This window comes from Notolepis coatsorum (assembly GCF_963971535.1).
Source record: "Notolepis coatsorum genome assembly, chromosome: 15".
NCBI lineage: Eukaryota > Metazoa > Chordata > Actinopteri > Aulopiformes > Paralepididae > Notolepis > Notolepis coatsorum.
In genome coordinates this window covers 36044930-36065481 of record NC_140179.1, presented here as the reverse complement: position 1 = coordinate 36065481, position 20552 = coordinate 36044930, and the positions used below count along the sequence as shown (strand labels likewise).

At 49.2% G+C, this 20552-nt stretch overlaps 1 protein-coding gene across 1 annotated transcript in view; it reads right to left on the bottom strand.

Moving 5' to 3' along the window:
* Positions 1-242: 242 nt before the first annotated feature.
* mcm10 (minichromosome maintenance 10 replication initiation factor) overlaps positions 243-20552 on the bottom strand; it is a 41344-nt gene continuing 21034 nt past the window's right edge. Inside the window, exons 10-19 of the mRNA XM_084330360.1 lie at positions 20224-20426; positions 12488-12576; positions 11873-11986; positions 10241-10433; positions 9480-9808; positions 7066-7199; positions 6035-6148; positions 3157-3302; positions 2089-2131; positions 243-460 (exon numbers count right to left, since the gene is read on the bottom strand). Coding sequence (XP_084186486.1) covers positions 377-460; positions 2089-2131; positions 3157-3302; positions 6035-6148; positions 7066-7199; positions 9480-9808; positions 10241-10433; positions 11873-11986; positions 12488-12576; positions 20224-20426 — 1449 coding nt within the window. The 3' untranslated portion in view covers positions 243-376. The remainder of the gene's footprint in view (positions 461-2088; positions 2132-3156; positions 3303-6034; positions 6149-7065; positions 7200-9479; positions 9809-10240; positions 10434-11872; positions 11987-12487; positions 12577-20223; positions 20427-20552) is intronic.

Genomic DNA, 20552 nt, shown 5'->3' with positions numbered 1-20552 from the left:
GTCTGGTCGGTGTAGTCTGGTGTAGCCTGGTGCAGTCTGGTCGGTGTAGCCTGGTGCAGTCTGGTCGGTGTAGCCTGGTGCAGTCTGGTCGGTGTAGCCTGGTGCAGTCTGGTCGGTGTAGCCTGGTGTAACCTGGTGCAGTCTGGTCGGTGTAGCCTGGTGCAGTCTGGTCGGTGTAGCCTGGTGCAGTCTGGTCGGTGTAACCTGGTGCAGTCTGGTCGGTGTAGCCTGGTGCAGTCTGGTCGGTGTAGCCTGGTGCAGTCTGGTCGGTGTAACCTGGTGCAGTCTGGTCGGTGTAGCCTGGTGCAGTCTGGTCGGTGTAGCCTGGTGCAGTCTGGTCGGTGTAGCCTGGTGTAGTCTGGTCGGTGCAGCTCGGTCACATCATGCTGCTGAGGAATCTGCCATGCTCCTCCCCTCGAGGTTGCAGCAGCTCCCCGCCTATCTTAGGCCCCGCCTTCTCCTGATAACAGGAAGCAGGTTACAGTTAGGGGGTGGTACACGGCAAAGGTCACTTCAAAACAACATACAAAATCTAAATTTAGCTAAATGCACGTGTCAGTACTATAGAAATAGCAACGTCGTTTCCCGTTTCTGAAGTCTGACTTTCAGGATTTCACTTAAGTTACCGGTAAGTTAAAGTCTGCATAAAACGGCTAGCAGAGTGCTATTTGATTGCCCATATTTATGGGTTTCCTGTAAAAACAGGAAGCTAGAGAGGGACTTGTCATGGATATTGATCGTTTACAGTAACCAATAGCGCTGAATATGCATTACGGTTGACCGTAGCTAGCAAGCTAATGTTAGCAACAAAATACGTTAGCAACGTTATGCAACATTAGCTAGAAAGCTAACATTGAACATTTAGTAGTTTAGGAGGCAGAGTGCTAGCTCAGTTACAATGTGCTGCAAATGTCATTGTAGAAAGCATTTCATTGGATGCTACTAGTATACGCCCCCATGTGCAGGATGACTCAACATTATTTTTATCGTTTTCCAGGAAATTACAAACTACAAAAAACACCTACAAAACAACTTTTTTGTCATTGTTGGGACAGATACTGACGTATAAGTGATAATCAGTGCAAGTCTGCAAGACATAATGTGATAAAAGAACATAAACATCTATTTTGGTTTCATGGGGCCTTTAAATTAGGAGAGAAACGCTGGGAGCCAACAAAGCGGCATCCGCCATCAGTTTCCACTTTTCAGATATATGGCCCATCGAAGACTGATGACGCCATTGTGACTGAACTGATACTGAAATCCAGACGTGGGAAACCTGAGCGATCTGAGCATTTTATCACGATAAACATTTTCATATCACTCGATATCGATAATTATCTCGATATACATGAAATTATTATTTCTGTCAAGTTTAAGGCTATTTTTGCTACTGAATGAAAGCTGAAGAAACCAGAAGGTTAATTGTGGTTCAGAATATTCTTTATTGTCAGAACATGACAAACTAGGCCTACTTGCCAAACCACAAATCTGAGGTAGAACATGAACACAAACTGTATAAAAATAAAACTTTTATAACTGGCATTAACAATGAAAAAAAGAAAGAAAAAAAATCTCAATTCTGTTAATGAAAAATAAATTAAATAAATTAAATCTCAAGACTGATTAGCACACATAGCCTACTGTGTACAGACGGTTTCAAACTGTATTTTAAATTAGAAAGCAAACAAAATAAATGGACAAGAGAAAAATAAATCTCAATTTGGTCAGTATTGTCATTTGGACAAGCAAAGCCACTACTTTAAATTGCGGGCAAGAAAGACAAGTCTGTCCACAAATCTGAGGTAGAACGTGAACATGAACTGTATAACAATACAAAATTTTTTTTTAATGAAAAATGTAATTAAAATAATATATATATAATTATTGACCACGTTTCATATTTATATCGAAGAAAAATATATAGCGATAATTATCGTTATTGTTTTATCGCCCAGCCATACTACACAGCTCTCCTACATGAGATGCAACGTCTGTCTTTAAACTGCAGTGAACTGCACTTTTTCATATAAACAGATGAAGAAAATATACACATATATATATATATATTAAGGTCTGATTATTTACCTTCAGCATGCCGTCTCTCTCCCATTTGAACAGCCCGCAGTTACTGAAACAGAAGAACGCAGTGTTATCATTACATTATATTAGATTCAAATGTATTGTCATCATACAGCACAAGTACAGTACAACGAAAAGAGGTTTGGCATCCAACCAGAGTGTAAATGTAGCACTAAAGTGCAACAGTAATATATAATGTACAGGTGATTAAACTGGATATAAAATCTATAAATTAGTACTACTGAGTAATAGTGCTAATCAGATGTATGTACAGAGTTGTAATATTAATATGTACAGTGATACAGGTATAAAGACACTATGGTAGTAAGTCGGACTGGCCAGCAGTGTAACTAGTAAGAGTAGGTAGTAAGGGATATGTACAGATATAGATATAGTATCTACAGATATGTAAAAAAGGATTATATGCAGGTATGTACAGACAGATGTAGATATATATACAGTATACGGTAAGAATATATATATATATATTAGGGATGCTCGATATTGGCTTTTTTACCGATACCGATATTGTCCAACTCTTAATTTCCGATACAGATATCAACCGATACCGATATATGCAGGGTTTCCCCCCCCAAAAAATGGAATAATTTCAGGTAATTAACATTACATATCTCTTGTTGTGGAATTAACACAACATTATGCATACTTTTGACAACAAATAAAACCAGAATTTGTTCTTACTTGCTTGCCTGGGTAAATAAAGGTTATAGAAATGTAAAAAAATAAATAAAAATAAAACAGATATTTTCCGATATCACATTTTAATGCAGATATCGGCCGATAATATCGGTAGGCCGATAATATCGGACATCCCTAATATATATATATACAGCATTATTGTATGTGATATTATACAGATTTATATGGGTTATATGCAGGTGTATAAGTAGGTATATAGAAGGATTATATGCAGGTACATTCAGGCAGATATGGATATATACTGTATAAAGACACTATGGTAGTAAGTTGTACAGGCCAGCAGTGTAACTAGTACGAGTACATAAGGGATATGTACAGTGTGTGCGTGTGTGTGTGCGGCTGTGTATACCACACCTGCAGGTTTTGTGAGGTAGTCTGTCCAGCGCGATGGCTCTCTGTCCGCAGGGGCATTTGAAGAAGCGCTTGAGCACGTCGTGCCACTTCAGAGCATGGTTCTCCTCCACGCAGCGGTCGGCCGGCTTGAAGTAGGTGTAATTACACTGTGGAGACACAAGCGCACAGGAAGTGACACGTCTGGTTGTTGTCTTGTGTAGCGCACAGGAAGTGACACGTCTGGTTGTTGTCTTGTGTAGCGCACAGGAAGTGACACGTCTGGTTGTTGTCTTGTGTAGCGCACAGGAAGTGACATGTCTGGTTGTTGTCTTGTGTGTCTGTACCGGTAGGGATGGAATCAAGAAGAATTGTTAAATAAATTTTTTTAAAGGTAGAATTATGACGCAAACAGTGACCTCAAGGTAAAAAGAAAACAGCTGGGAGAACAGAACAGAAAGATGAAGAAAGAGACCAGAGATGTTACACGGTAGCAACAGGACTGGACTGATCAGGACTCGTGACTTGACTTGAGCACTAATGACTCGGACTTGGACTCAGCATTGACTGCATTTGGACTCGGAAGATGCAGATGAGGACTCAGACTTGTTCATTGATATAAATTGATAAAACCTTTTTGTAATAGGCCCTAATCATTTGGCATAAGATATTGATGGCTATATTAATACTGTAACATTATTTAATTTCGCTCAAGGGCCACCTACATTCACGCCGATACCCTCATGTTCAGTACCTAAGATGCCTAAAGAGATGCCCCGAATCGTGCACTTTGCTTACACATATTTTATACCAAATTCCAGCAAGAGCACTTGTAACTGAGGGGTACAATTCCCTGACTGTATTGATAAGTATGGTATCATTAAACCACTACCGCTTTATGTACTTTAACTACTGGCCACACAGTACATGATATAGATATGATGAACACTTTCCCACCATGAAACCAAGTCCACACAAATGTATAAATCGAATATTTAATATATAGCAAAGGGTATATACAACGTTCACTTAATGACATTTATGATTTGAATGCACTTGTAAGGCAAATGAGTATTCGTAGGCAAATCAACATTGAATGTCCAATCTCTGGTTACGCAGGAAGCAAGTATACAACCTGGTTCTTTAGGGAACTATAGCGATAGTACTTAATGATTATAGCTGGATACACTAAAGGGGGTCCCGCTGGTTGTAAGTCAGTAGGGGGGGGGGGGGGGGGGGTTTAGGAGAGCCGCCGGCGATATCCCATCTGGCCAACGATTTCTTGGGAGAATTCAGAGTGCTGAACACGGTGCCCACAGAACCTTGGTCCACAGATGAATACAGCTGGGCCCTCTTGTAGACGGTAGCTGCCGGTCCACAACGAAGAGACGTGAGGCGACCTCACTCGGGGTAGAGCGCCGTCTCACCTAGACTCCTCTCGGGGGGTAGTTCCAACACTCACCAGTGTTGGCTGTTATCCATGGCATAATCAAAGCACCCAAAGCAAGTAGATAATCCAAGCCGTGTAGGGCTCGCCGTCGTCCGGGTAAGGTAATCCAATGTGCAGGTCCACTCGTCCTGGCCCAGAACTCCTCGGATGAAAGCACCACACGTGGTCTGCCCAGCCTGGTTAAGACTCTAGATAACGCGAGGAAACGATGGGGGTACTGCTCACTTTATAACTCTAACCGAACGATGCACCATACATAATAGACTATTATTAACTTAATAGAAATACGTCCCACTCGACGGTATAGTGCCAAACTATGACAATTCAACTATTAATCCACACGATGTCTCAATGCCATTCTGAGGCCAAGTTGACCATACTGCACCACACGTGTATCGTGGGTGAGGCTTAACGTCTTGCCACTAGGTTGGAGGGTAAAGAACTAAGGGCTAAGGGACTAAAAGAAAGTTCTACTTTACTTGCGCCATATATATATGCGCTGTGAACAAATAGTACCATTCGTATTTCGCCAGACGTATTCCTACGCGGAACCGGGGCTAGTAACGACATGTTCGTCGGCACGATTGAACTTGAACCAAGGGGCTTGGCTGCTGGCGCCAGGTTCTTGTCCAATGAGAGAATGAAACTATTATGGGCTGTTAGTAGACTAAAGGGATATTCAGTGTATATGTACAAGGAATATACAAGGGATATCAAACGATATACAAATACTATTAAATATATATCCATAAATAAACATATATATTCGGTTTAATCTGATCCTTCACAACAGCACTGCTAGATGTTCGATATGTAAACAAACTATTGAAGGGTAGACCGGGACAACCGCAAACTTCAACAGACATCTGTGAACTCAATCGGGCTCTTCTTTGGTGACTCGGGACTGGAGATTTAGTGACTCCACTAGGACTGACCTCGACTAAGGATTTGTATAGTCGACTTTGATTGGCCGAAATTTAGAGCTGGGCTCTAACCTAGCGTCTCCTGCGTTAAAGGCGAGCGCCTTGCCCACTGCGCCAATCAGCTGCCCGACTACGGCTCCTTTCGATCGCTTAGTCGACTATTGGACTAATCGGGGTCAGCCCTAGACTCCACTACAACACTGGTTCTAATCGGGGTCAGCCCTAGACTCCACTAAAACACTGGTTCTAATCGGGGTCAGCCCTAGACTCCACTACAACACTGGTTCTAATCGGGGTCAGCCCTAGACTCCACTAAAACACTGGTTCTAATCGGGGTCAGCCCTAGACTCCACTACAACACTGGTTCTAATCGGGGTCAGCCCTAGACTCCACTAAAACACTGGTTCTAATCGGGGTCAGCCCTAGACTCCACTACAACACTGGTTCCCAGTGACTAGTGATGTTGTGAGTTCCCCCCCCGTCCCTACAGGTGTTGTACTTGGTGAATGTAGTGTCGCTGTATTGATACCTTCTTGCAGCTGACGGCTCGACACTTCATCTCTCTGACGCCCCTCATCTTGTCTTCCATCTGCTCCTTCTTCACCAGGACATCGAAGTAGCGCTCCTGAATCTGGTACTCCTCCTGAGAGGAGAGAGTGGGGAGGTTTTAGTACGTAGCACTCCTGAGAGGAGAGTGTGGGGAGGTTTTAGTACGTAGCACTCCTGGATCTGGTACTCCTCCTGAGAGGAGAGAGTGGGGAGGTTTTAGTACGTAGCACTCCTGAGAGGAGAGAGTGGGGAGGTTTTAGTACGTAGCACTCCTGAGAGGAGAGAGTGGGGAGGTTTTAGTATGGTGCTCTGAGTAGCAGGGGGAAAGGAGGGAATCGGAATAGCAGAATAATCAGCTGTGTACATCGAAGTCATATGGTGTTGCTATGGGTGATACAGTATCTAGTGTTGCTATGGGTGATATGGTGTTGCTATTGATGATATGGTGTTGCTGCTATGGATGATATATGGTGTTGCTATGGGTGATACAGTATATGGTGTTGCTGCAATGGATGATATATGGTGTTGCTATGGGTGATACAGTATATGGTGTTCCTGCTATGGGTGATATATGGTGTTGCTATGGGTGATATATGGTGTTGCTATGGATAATAGAATCTGAGCTTTTCTATTCTGATTTGGGCCACTTTCATAAGTCAGATTTTCTTTTACAATGCGACCTCAGTCTGAACAGTCATGTGACTTGCATGCAACTTTGTTTTGTCACTCTAGATTGACATTTGTCACGTCCATCTTCGTTTTTGTTCATGGAGCATGCGGGTCAGTTCAGGAGAGTGACCAGTTCACACTGGAATCTGATATTGGCCACATTTAAAAAATTATGTGAACAACCAAACAAAAAATAATCTGATCTGAGCAATAAATCAGAATTGAGCACTAAGGCCTGCAGTGTGAACGCAGCCTAAAGGTATCAGTTCTCAGAGGAGGTTGCTATGGTTACACACACACACACACACACACACACACACACACACACACACACACACTTACCGCCTGCAGCAAGGCTCCGTGGATTGATTTGGCGTTGAGGATATTCTGGAACTCCTCTGATTGGATGTAGTCCTGTTGTTCCCGCCTTTTCTTCTGGGCTGGCTCCTCCTCCTCCTCAGCCCCAGGCGAACCACCTGCAGCAGGGAGTTAAGAGCAGGTGAGGACACAGCCTGATCTGAACCACCAGGGGGTTAACACTTTCATTACCAGCCATGCGGTGCGCCTTACCCCTGTTGAATGCCACCACCCACTTCAATGATAGAGCTCTCATATTTGTGAACGCATAAACTATGTCTTAAATTATGGCTATGTGTCTAATCTGGCCGTCGCTTATCAATGACTTGTTTGCGGTCAACATTGTCGAATGCTGTTCATTTCCGTTTATACCATTTTGAAAAACGCTTGTTTTTTTTAGTTTCAGGAAAATATAAAGATTCTGTGATAATCGCCCTTTACTGGAATATTGTGGAATACACAAAAAACGTTGTAATTTTTCGGCCTATTTATGAATCGTTTTCAAATAAATGCTAGATTATCGATAGTATATGTGTACGTATGCACGCTATAGAAGCAAGCTGAAAAATCGATTCTCTCATTTCCTGATCAGCACACGCACATAGGGCACACGTTGATATCTCCGTGAAAAAAGGTCTGATTATCCTAAGACTGGTAAAATAGATTCCTTACCTCAGATCAGATGTTCTCCAAAAAGATTATTTCAATTCCTGATCGCCATTCCAAATATTTGGATTGCGTTTATTGATCCAACGCTGGGTACTGGAAATATGTATTCCCCGGCTGTGGAAAACATCCCTCATCGTCCCTGTGCCCAAGAAGGGACGCCCCACCACTCTCAATGACTACAGGCCGGTTGCTCTGACGGCACAGGTCATGAAGGTCTTTGAGAGGCTGGTTCTGGAGCACCTAAAACCACAGGTGAGAGACTTTACGGACCCCCTGCAGTTTGCATATCAGCAGAACATCGGTGTGGAGGATGCCATAATCTACATGGTCCACAAGGCCTATCTACATCTGGAGAAGCCGGGCAGCTCAGTGAGGGTAACATTCTTTGACTTTTCTAGTGCCTTCAACACTATTCAGCCTCCACTACTAGCCGAGAAGCTGTCAGTGATGGGGGTGGAGGACGACTTGGTGGCCTGGATCTTCAACTACCTCACTGCCACTCCGACGTGCTGATCTGCAACACTGGAGCCCCCCAGGGAACTGTATTGGCACCCTTTTTATTCACCCTGTACACCTCACACTTCTGCTTCAGCTCCGGGAACTGCCATCTCTCCAAACGTTTTCTGATGACTCCTCCATCGTTGGATACATCACCAACGACAACGAGGAGGAATACAGAGCTGTGGTGGAGAGCTTCACAGAGTGGAGCAAGGAAAACCACCTACAGCTCAACATCAGCAAGACGAAGGAGATGGTGGTGGACCATCGGCGGAGCAAGAGGAAGCACCCAACACCCATCATCATCCAGGGGGTGGAGGTGGAAAGGGTGGAGAATTACAAATTCCTGGGTGTTCTCATGAACAATAAACTGGACTGGACGGACAACACCGAGGCCCTCTACAGGAAGGGACAGAGCAGACTGTTCTTCCTGAGAGGGCTCAGGTCTTTTAATGTCTGCAGCAAACTGCTGCAGATGTTCTACCAGTCTGTGGTTGCTGGTGCCCTCTTCTTCGCTGGGGGGGGCAACGCCAACACAGACAAAATAAACAAACTGATCAAAAAAGCAAGCTCTGTGGTGGGAGCGGACCTGGACAGTCTGGAGGTGGTGGCAGAGGGGAGGACGAGGAGGAAGCTGTATGCTATACTTGAGAACCCCTGCCACCCCCTCTATGATGAGCTGACCGCAATGCGGTCCACGTTTAGCCACAGACTCATCCCCCCCCCCGACATACCACAAAGCGCTTTGGGCAGTCCTTTGTGCCGGTGGCAATCAGGCTCCACAACCAGGTAGGGCCAGGACGGGCCAACTGCCGTGGACTGGAGGAGCTGGGTTGTGGACTGTAACAAATTAATTTAACTATTTAAGATCATGATTGGACTTGTTTCTTTTTATTTTTCACCACTTTTTAGCTCTATTTTAGTCCTATTTGAGCTATTTTTATCCCTGTGTACTTGTCCATCTTGTTTTTAACACATACTAATAAGTGTATGTTATGTATGTTATGTATTCTGTTTTTAAAATTATGCCGTTATGCTGTTTATGCTGTAAAGGACATCTGAATCTCCCCTCAGAGATAAATAAAGGTTTTCAATATATGTGTGTATGTATATATACAGTATGTGTGTGTGTGTATATATATATGTATGTGTGTGTATATATATATATATGTGTGTGTGTGTGTATATATATATATGTGTGTATGTGTGTGTGTGTGTGGTGAGGTGCGTACCGTCGGGCGAGGCTTTCAGGTTCTTCTCCACCCGGACGGCGATGTCGTCTCCGTTGGAGCGTTTCCTCTTCACAGCGTTGGGGTCTTCCTTCTGAAGCCCCGCCCCTTTAGCCCGCAGCTTCCTCAGAGCCGCCAGCTTCCCGGCCGATAGGCTGAGAGAGGAGGAGGAGGAGGAGGGGGGCGGAGGAAGCAGCGGATTGTGTTCGAAGAACAAGATGTCCTCTCCGTCCGAGAAGCCTCGGCCCAGGGTGGGGGCGCGGGCAGCGGGCGGGCTCCGGGTGGCCTTGGGGGCCTCGGAGGGCGCTTTAGGGGACTGCAGGGGCGCTCGGCTGGGGAGAGAGGAGGCTTTAGGGGACTGCAGGGGCCCCTGGCCGGGCAGAGAGGAGGCCCCCCGGCTGGGGAGAGAGGAGGCCTTGGAGGCCTTGGGGGCCTTGGAGGGCGCTTTAGGGGACTGCCGGGGCGCTCGGCTGGGGAGAGAGGAGGCCTTGGGGGCCTCGGAGGGCGCTTTAGGGGACTGCAGGGGCCCCTGGCCCGGCAGAGAGGAGGCCCCCCGGCTGGGGAGAGAGGAGGCCTTGGGGGCCTTGGAGGGCGCTTTAGGGGACTGCAGGGGTGCTCGGCTGGGGAGAGAGGAGGCCTTGGAGGCCTTGGGGGCCTCGGAGGGCGCTTTAGGGGACTGCAGGGGCGCTCGGCTGGGGAGAGAGGAGGCCCCACGGCTGGGGAGAGAGGAGGCCTTGGGGGCCTCGGAGGGCGCTTTAGGGGACTGCAGGGGCCCCTGGCCCGGCAGAGAGGAGGCCCCGGGGTTGGCCTTGCCGGAGTTCTCCAGCACCCTCCTCTGGATCTCCTCCGCTCGCCTCTTGCGGTTCTCCAGCAGCTCCAGCTGCATCCGCTTCTGCTGCTTCAGTAGGTCTGAGGCGCTGATGGACTGGACCTCTCCACCGCCGCCTCCCGGGGAGCCTGGGGTGAGGAGGGTGGGAGGGACGAGGAGGGTGGGAGGGAGGAGAGTGGGGAGGAGGAGGGTGGGGAGGAGGAGGGTGGGGAGGAGGATTTTATTTTATTTATGGTTTAAAAACACACAACAAGGATCCAAAGGATAACATGAGAAAGAGTAAGACCCTTATTTCCGTCATGGTCCCAGGGCTATTAGGCCACAACAAAAAACACGACAATGACACAAAACACATACATTTAAAACATTAGAAGTCTAACCTATAGCTAACATTTTATATCACACAATAACTAAAAACTGATTGGAAGAAACCCATTCAAAGTATAGGGGGCTATTCCTCTATCCTTCCTTGAGGAGAGTGGGGAGGGAGGAGAGTGAGGAGGAGGATAGTGGGAGGGAGGAGAGTGGGGAGGGAGGAAAGTGGGGAGGAGGATAGTGGGAGGGAGGAGAGTGGGGAGGAGGATAGTGGGAGGGAGGAGAGTGGGAGGGAGGAGAGTGGGGAGGAGGATAGTGGGAGGGAGGAGAGTGGGGAGGGTAGGATGGAGGAGAGTGGGAGGGAGGAGAGTGGGGAGGGAGGAGAGTGGGAGGGAGGAGAGTGGGGAGGGAGGAGAGTGGGGAGGAGGATAGTGGGAGGAGGAGAGTGGGAGGGAGGAGAGTGGGGAGGAGGATAGTGGGAGGAGGAGAGTGGGAGGGAGGAGAGTGGGGAGGGAGGAGAGTGGGGAGGAGGATAGTGGGAGGAGGAGAGTGGGAGGGAGGAGAGTGGGGAGGAGGATAGTGGGAGGAGGAGAGTGGGAGGGAGGAGAGTGGGGAGGGTAGGAGGGAGTAGGGTGGGAGGGGAAGGTGAGAATATTACCATTTTGACCAACAAGTCAAGTATTTTGCTAAGGCAGGGTATCTGCAGGTTTCAACAAGTTAAATTTAAGACTTTTTAAAGACCTTTTTAGTACCACTTAGAGCAAAATGTAATACCAATTTCACGACCATACTAGCAAAAAAAACACATAGCGACACTGAGCTGGTGGCTGCACTTGTAACACTTCCGCTGGGTTAGGGTTAGAGTGTTGGGTCCTGAGTGGGTCCGGTACCAGAGGGCTTGGGTTAGGGTTAGAGTGTTGGGTCCTGAGTGGGTCCGGTACCGGAGGGCTTGGGTTAGGGTTAGAGTGTTGGGTCTGACTCCTGAGTGGGTCCGGTACCGGAGGGCTTGGGTTAGGGTTAGAGTGTTGGGTCCTGAGTGGGTCCGGTACCGGAGGGCTTGGGTTAGGGTTAGAGTGTTGGGTCCTGAGTGGGTCCGGTACCGGAGGGCTTGGGTTAGGGTTAGAGTGTTGGGTCCTGAGTGGGTCCGGTACCGGAGGGCTTGGGTTAGGGTTAGAGTGTTGGGTCCTGAGTGGGTCCGGTACCGGAGGGCTTGGGTTAGGGTTAGAGTGTTGGGTCCTGAGTGGGTCGGTACCTGAGGGCTTGGGCTGGGTTAAGTGCTTCTTCAGCTGGAGAGCTCCAGGGGTCGGAGCAGACAACAAGCTCCTGAAGTCATCTGAGCAGCCAGAGACCTCACCAGACTGCATGGCTAGAGTGAGAGGGGGGGGAGAGAGAGGGGGAGAGAGAGGGGGGGGAGAGAGAGAGAGAGGGGGGAGAGAGAGAGAGGGTAGAGGAGGGAGAGAGAGATAGGGAGGGAGAAAGAGGGTAGAGGGAGAGGGGGGATAGACAGAGGGAGAGATAGGTAGGGAGGGAGAGAGGAGAGGGTAGAGAGAGAGACAGATAGAGTGGGGGGGGGGTGAGGGAGAGACATACAGAGAGAGGGTAGAGAGAGAACAGAGAGAGACAAACAGACAGAGGAGAGTGGCGGGTGAGAGGGAGAGACATACAGAGGAGAGAGAGATAAGAGAGAGGGAGAGGGAGAGAGGAGAGAAAGTAGGGAGAGAGGAGAGAGTGAGAAGAGGAGAGAGGAGAGAAAGTAGGGAGAGAGGAGAGAGGGGGAGAAAGGAGAGTGAGTGAGTGAGAGAGATAATCAAATGAAACTGTTGCTATATTCTCATTAGATTTGTTTTTCCATTTTCCAGAGTCCTACCTAGTCTCTTGGCCTGGGCAGCCAGCTGTGCTGAGCCCTTCACAAACATCGTGTCCAGGGTGCTCTGCTTATTAGGCCTGGAGGCCGATCTGAAAACACAAGGGATTTCATTAGTGAATCACTTCCAACATGAAAAAACTTCTCCAAAAGCTCAAAGAAAAACAACCTAATCCATCTCAAATCCAAGTTTCCAACTTTTGATCAAAATTTGTTGATCAAATCCCATGACTTTCCCATGAATGGTAAGTGGACTGTATTTACATTTATCTGGAGCGCTTTACAATGTATGCCTCACAACATTCACCCATACGCTCACACATTCACACACCGACGGCGGAGGCGTCTGTGCAAGGTGACAACCTGCTCATCAGGAAGTGTCTTGCTCAAGGACACTTCGACCGGCCATCGGGAGGAGCCGGAATCGAACCGGGAACCTTCCGATTACCAGACAGCCCCGCTCTACCTCCTGAGCCACTGTCGCCCACATGAGAAGTAGTGGTTAAATAAAGGTTAAATAAATAAAAGAAAGAAAGACTGTCAGGTTTTAAACTGTTTGAACAATAATTCAGAACTGCATTATTTTACCCTGTCTATTCTATTTTACTAACCATTTTATTGCACTGCACTCTTGCACTATTTTGCTGCTCTTTTAAAAAAAAAAATCTATATTATGTGTGACGATCAAACCGTAAACAAAGAGGCATATTGGGATGTTAGATCCTAATGTGAAGAACGAAAGGTTATCCTATAACTAGGGCTGTCCCCGACTAAGGATTTGGATGGTTGACTATGATTGGCCAAAATTTGCCGTTAGTCGACTATTGGTCGACAAAAGAATATTTGTTTATTTTTTATTTATATATATTTTTTTTGATCATTCCATTTGGGCTGTGGGGGGTGCTTAATGTCTGAAGGAGTCGACTGAAGGCTTCTTGTCCTCTGCAAAAGCATGCAATTGGTCCACTGATGGATACATCTTGATATTTGTCTAGTCTAGTGTGTTCATTAGATGGGTGAAATCCTCTTTCAGTGCCTCTGTGCCTGTTTTCGTAGGCAGGTAGCTTCTGGTATGCGTGCCATAAGCGTTAGCCACGCTTCTAGGCCTCTTTTCTTTTTGGAAAGAATGACAAAAAAAAATTATAATAATATTATAAATATTTTATTTAATTTTTTATATATATATTCGACTAAGAGGTTGGCCAGTCGACTACGGCTCCTTTCGACCGATTAGTCGACTAATCGACTAATAGGGGTCAGCCCTACCTATAACCTAGTTATATGAATACTGGCTGAGCGTCTCGCTCTTCGCCATTATGAGATATCTCTTATCTCCTAGCACATAATGTGCTCACGAAACAACAAATGCACTCACATGCATGTGACCAGGCCACGCCCCTGCGTCCCACTATATGACGCCGGACATGGTCACACTCCACCTTCCTCAGAAAGATTTCCAACACGGAAACCCATCCAAGGGACCTCAGGGCACCAAAAGCGAGACGCTCAGCCAGTATTCATATAACTAGGTTATAGGATAACCTTTCGTTATATTATCATACTGGCAATCGCGTCTCGCTCTTCGCCATTATGAGATATGGTTCAGAGCAGACGCGTGGCCCGACAAGTCTACCCCCTGAGGGGCCGTAAGCCCCAGCCGGGGAGGAGGGGAGTCCCGTCCACCCGCCCGTCCTAACAAAGGGGGGGAGGCAGTCAACTCCACCATAGTGCGAACAAAGGGAGAACCAGACACCCCTGAAAACGCACAGCACAGGCGGGACCACGTGTGACACAGCACCCTAACAGAAAGAAGCATTTTGTATAAAAGTATTCTGTACTTCTGTATGACAACTATTAAAGAAACATGAGAAACCCCGTTGCACACACCCACACACCCCTGCTAGCCCACCAAATGGTGGGACGCAGGAGAGGTCCCAGACCTCAGAACCGCCTGGGAGACAGAACCCCCAGCACCCTAACAGAAAGAAGCATTTTGTATAAAAGTATTCTGTACTTCTGTATGACAACTATTAAAGAAACTTGAGAAACCCCATTGCACACACCCCTGCTAGCCCACCAAATGGTGGGACGCAGGAGAGGTCCCAGACCTCAGAACCGCCTGGGAGACAGAACCCCCAGTCATGTCCACGAGGTAAAACTTAACGAAGGGACCCGGGGAGGACCAGGAGGCCACAGCACAGATGTCCTCCACCGAGGTCCCCCCTAACAGGGCAGCAGAGGCCGCTACTCCACGAGTGGAGTGCGCCCTGACGCCCCCAGGGGGGACCTGTCCAGCCAACATGTAGCAAAGGGCAATGCCCTCGCACAACCAATGTGACAGGCGCTGCTTGGACAACGCTTCACCCGCACGAGGGCCACCGTAACAAACAGTTGATCGGAAGCCCTGAGATCCTGCGTCCGACTGAGGTAAACCCCCAGTGCACGGACAGGACACGACAGGTGAAGGCTCGCCTCTAACTCACTAGCGTGAGGTGGCGGATGAAAAGCCTGAACATCAATACCCCTGGAGCGAAAAGAGCTCCGGATATTCTTTGGCACGAAGACTGGATTAGGCCTCAGAGTCGCACCGCTATTGGCCCGAATAGACAGGCACTCAGGCCGCACCGAGAGAGCACACAGCTCACCCACGCGCTTAGCGGAGGTGATGGCCAAAAGGAACGCAGTCTTAAAAGACAGCTGCTCCAATGGCGCTTGCTCAAGAGGCTTAAACGGGGCCTCCGACAACCGGCCCAGGACCAGTTGGAGGTCCCAACTCGGAGACAGAGAACGTCCCACAGGCTTGAGACGCAGAGCGCCAAGCAGGAAACGTTTCACAAGAGGGTGGCTGAACAACGTACCGCCCTCAAAACCCACATGACAAGAGGATATAGCTGCGGCGTATACCCTCACCGTCGAGGCCGACAGTCTATCCAGGATAGACTGGAGGAAGGAAAGAACAGCGTCCAGGGGGCAGGACACCGGATCCAGGCCCCCAACCTTACACCACTCTTGAAAAGCACGCCACTTACCCGCGTAAACCACGATAGTGGACGGAGCACGTGCGTTCCGGATGGTGTCGACCACAGTAGGGTTAAGACCCATCCCCTCCAGCCTCACCCTCTCAGCAGCCAAACCTTCAGTGGCTGCCCCAGAACAGGGAACAGACACAGCGATCCGTGTGCCTGAGAGAGGGCCCGCGGCGACCATGGAACAGGCCACGGCGGGGCTACCAAGAGCTGGATCAGGACCGGAAACCACACAGCCATGCGCCGGTCCGGCACGATCAGGATCAATGTCCTGCGCTCCCGACGTACCCGCTCCAACAGCTGAGCTATCAGGTGTATGGGGGGGGGGGGGGGACGCGTACAGAATCCTGGGCGGCCATGGATACATCGAAAAGGCATCCACCCCCAGGATTGTCCTTCCGACTGACCGAAGGCACTGGTGGGACTGCCTGCTCGCAAACAGATCCACCGTGGCCTCCCCGAAGCGGTCCCAGACCTGTCTGACTATGTCTGGACGTAGTCCCCACTCGTCGGGATGAGGACCGCCCCGCGACATCACATCTGCGCCCACATTCTCCTTGCCAGGGATGTGGAGCGCCCTCAGGCTGCGCAGATTGAGAGACGCCGATAGCCAGAGCTCGACCGCCGCCCGGTGCAGACGGATGGAGCGTACTCCTCCATGTCTGTTGATATATGACGCTGTCGTCGTGTTGTCCGTCCTGATCAACACGTGCTCGCCCACCACCAGGTGGCCGAACTGCTTGAGGACCAGAAGGACCGCCTTCAATTCCAACACATTGATATGCAGTGCAGACCGGGCAGCATGGTACGTCCAGCTGCCCCCTACTGCGTTAGTCCGACACGTCCCCCCATCCCGTGAGGGAGGCGTCGGTGAAGACCGTGACGTGCGATAGCCTGCTGCCCATGGAGATCCCGCTGGTGAGGGTACCAGTCCTCCCCCAGTGGTCGAGATCCCCCAGTACTGACAAGAGGACCCTTCAGTCATTTCCACTTGCCTCTCACCAGGTCTATTTTCATACTGGAAAACCACTTCTGTACCCTCCTCATGAATAGGAGACCAAGAGGGACCACATAGTGAGCAGATGCCATCATACCGAGCAGGCGCATCACGGACAGCGCCGTAACCGTTCTGCCAGGACGGAACCCCCTAAGCGCGCCGAGAATATCCTCTCGCCGTCGCTCTGAGAGGGTTGCCCTCATGGGCCTTGAGCTTAGAACCAAGCCCAAGTACTCAAGGAGTACTCTTCTTCCAGTTCACAGCAAAACCCAGACTGGTGAGGAATTCCACCACCAGCCTGGTATGAGACCTGGCGACCTCCTCCGACCAGCTGAGGAGCAGAATGTCGTCGAGATAGAAAATAACTCGTATCCCCTGACGACGTAGAGGCTCCAACGCGGTCTCCACGCACTTGGTGAATGTGCGAGGGGCCAGAGAATAGCCGAACGGCAGCCTCTGGTATTCGTACGCTACACCCTGAAAAAGGAAGCGAAGGAATTTCCTGTGAGGAGGGAATATCGGGATGTGAAAGTAAGCATCCTTCAGGTCTATGGAGGTGAACCAGTCTCCCACCCTGACAGCGTTTATCAGGTGTTTGACGGTCAACATCCTGAACCGCCTCGCCACAATCGGCCGATTGAACGCAGACAGATCCAGAATAGGTCTGACACCTCCCGATTTCTTGGGCACCAGAAAATACCGGGAGTAAACGCCACGCATCGCGTCCTCCTTTGGGACCACGACGATGGCTTGCTTCGCCAACAGAGATTGGATCTCGTCGGCCAGAGCTGTCACTGCTGCTGACCCTGACAATAGGGTCTGTACCAAACCTGAAAACGGAGGGTGGGGTTGTGAAAACTGCAACACAAGTCCCCGCCTCAGCGTTCTCTCCATCCACCTCGACATATGGCACTGTTGTAGCCATATGTGATGATAATCCCAAAGCGCACCCGCCGCCACTTGGCGCTGGTCCGCCAGGAACCGTAGATAGGAGGCCCGGTCCCACCCGCTGTGCGTTGGCAACCCTGGACTCGCCAACCGCGCGAGCAGGGCGTCTCGTGGAGCCGGGATATGGCACCCTGACACTACCAACGAGGCAATCGCACCCAAGGGGGGACCCCGACAGAAAGGGCCGGTCTGATACGGGGGAAGCTGACATCACACTGGGTGACATAAGCTCCCCCACTGAACATCTCCCCGGCATGTAATGCTGAGGAAAGACTGCTCTGCAGCTGGTCATGCAAGGTGTGTGGTCCCCACACTGCCCGATAGGGTGGGTTCCTACACACCGTAGCCCTGCAGTGATATTACTACCACCCAAACCACGCGTGCCTGACTGACCACCGCCGGTCTTCCGGCCGTGGGAGGCACTAACGTGATACCCGGCCTGGCGAGAACTCACGCTGCAACCTCCTGGGCCTCGAGTTCCCCCGCTGACAACCTTCGTCGTTGACAGACACAACACCAGGCTCACCAAACAGACGCAAAACGTGTGGCGTGGGAGCCGCTTGACAGCACAGCATTCTCACAGGCAGACCCAGGCCTAGCTAGCAACTGGGTGTCAGCCCCTGTCCCCATGAGAAGCGAAATGTGGGGCCGCTTGCGCTTCGCTGAAGGCATGCGGCCCGCAGCCAAAGGGGACAAATCAGAGCCCGTATCCCGCTGGTGTTGGGGTGGGGGGGGGGGGGGGAGTGACCAGAGAGCGAGCTAGACACAGCTAGACCGCAATGTTTTTTTAGGGCGTGCTCATCTAATGTAGCCGATCCCTCGGCCGCCAAGGCTGTCGGCCTTGTGATCACCTGTTGTCTTTGTGCCCAGGGTACCTCAGGCGGGGGGAAACATGGCCGCTGGTCGGGGGCCTCGCCACAGCCGCTGGCGAGGCCGCGCCCCCTCACCTCTGGCTGCGTGGTGTGGGGCCTAGGTCATATACCGCCTGCGCTCCTGCGGAAATACCAAAGAGTCCCTCTGCGGAGAGGGGAGCCCTGAGGAGGAGAAGCCTTTTCTCCTCCTCAAAGGAAGACTGCTCCAACCAAAGATGTCTGTGAACAAGCGTTGACAGCATCCTAGTCCTCCCTGCGGTTATAGCTTGCGACTGGGTTAAAAGCTGTATAACCTCAAAAACATGCACGATGTTTTCGATGTCGGCTGGCCCTAAGGCCCCACAACCCGACACCATTGTGGACAGAAAAGCAGCCAACTGAGCAATGACACTGGTCGCCGCTAAATTCCGTCCTGCGGCGGTATAAACTTCATCAGCCCAAACAGCCACCTGCCGGGCTGACTCGCCCTCTGGCGTCGGCTTCCGGGTGAGACGTTGACCGGAAGAAACCCACTGATCGACGGCGTTATTAGATCCATAGCTAGCTATAATATAAAATATAGGTTTAGCTCTACAAACAAGGTGAGCGCTTACATGGGGTTAATGGGTGGCAAGGCCTATGCACTTCCCGGGAAGGGGCGTGGCACCCAATGTGTTAACGGCAACATACAGGTCCGTGACATTGAATAGAATATTAAAAAAACGATCAAATAACGAGTATACTCGTTGTTTTAGCATTCAAAGGATGGCACCCAATAACGAGTATAATCGTTGTTGGCGGGGAATGAGTTAAGAAGTAAGTAAAGTCAATATACATATATACAATACAGAGTCAAATGAGTAACAGTGAGGTACAAAGCAGAAATGAGATGAGGCACAAAACTTAGGGTAGGGTGCAAACGAGGTATGAATGTAGTGCAAATCTCTTTAATAATAGATCAATATAAAGTGTGTTAACCCATTCCATGCCAACCACGAGTATAGTCGGGTTAACTAGCCAACCGTTCCGTGCCAATCACGAGTATAGTCAGGTTTTAATCGTTATTTCTTTCATTAGCGATATCCATTCATTTTTATCCATCCAACCTGATGTTATCATTGGGAATGGGTCTGAGCTCGCAAAAGGGCAAATACCGCCGCCTATCGTCTCCTGGATGGTATTGCACATCATTGGATTGGCTGGGAATGTGCATCGAAAAAATAACTCCGGTCCAGGTTTCCCTTCTCGGGCAAGCAGTATTGTGTTACCACATTGACTGAGGACACTCAGAGCAGCGTCGATTATGTGTTTTGGACTATAACGTTGGATCAATAAACGCAATCAATATTTGGAATGGCAATCAGGAATTGGATTAATCTTTTTGCAGAACATCTGATGTGAGGTAAGGAATTTATGTTACAAATCTTGGGTTAATCAGATGTTCCTATCACCGCCATCGGAGCGTGTGTCACGAATAAGCGATTTCAGCCCGCTTTTGTATCGTGCATGAGGACACATATACTCTCGATAATCTAGTGTTTATTTGAAAACGATTCATAAATCAGCCGAAAAATGTGTTTTGTGTATTCCACTAAAGGGCGATTATCGCGTATTTCTCTGGAATTACTAGAAATTTCCAAAACTATACTCGTATTCAAAACGGTATGAAACGGAAAAGTACCGATGAAAAAACAATCTGTTTCATACATGTTGACTGCAAGCAAGTCATTGATAAGCGACGGGTGTATTAGACCCACAGCCATACTTTAAGATATAGTTTAAGCGTTCGCAAATATCCCTGTCCTCCCATTGAGTAAAGTGCTGGCATAGAAGCCCTAATGTGGTCATATGGGCGTGGCTCTGAATGAGTTAATGGTTAATAATAGATAAATGGTGGTAACGGCGCGAGTGACTCACAGCGAGGAGGCGCAGGCGGAAGAGGAGACCCCTCCGTAGTAGAAGCCCTCGTTGCAGAGCCGGTCCTTCAGGCTGCTGCCTCGGCCCTTCCCCTTCACCTTGCCAGCAGCCTTCCCCGAGAAGGACGACTGCAGCTCCGCCCGCTTGGAGCTCATCTTCTTGTACTGCGCCTTGACGTGGTACTGGCAGTACTGGCACTCGTACTGCAGGGGGCGACAGAGCGGTGAGACCACGTGATAAGATTTAGATTCGATTCTAATGTATTGTCATCATGCAGCACAAGTACAGTACAACGAAAATACGTTTTTCAGACAGACAGCAGACTACAT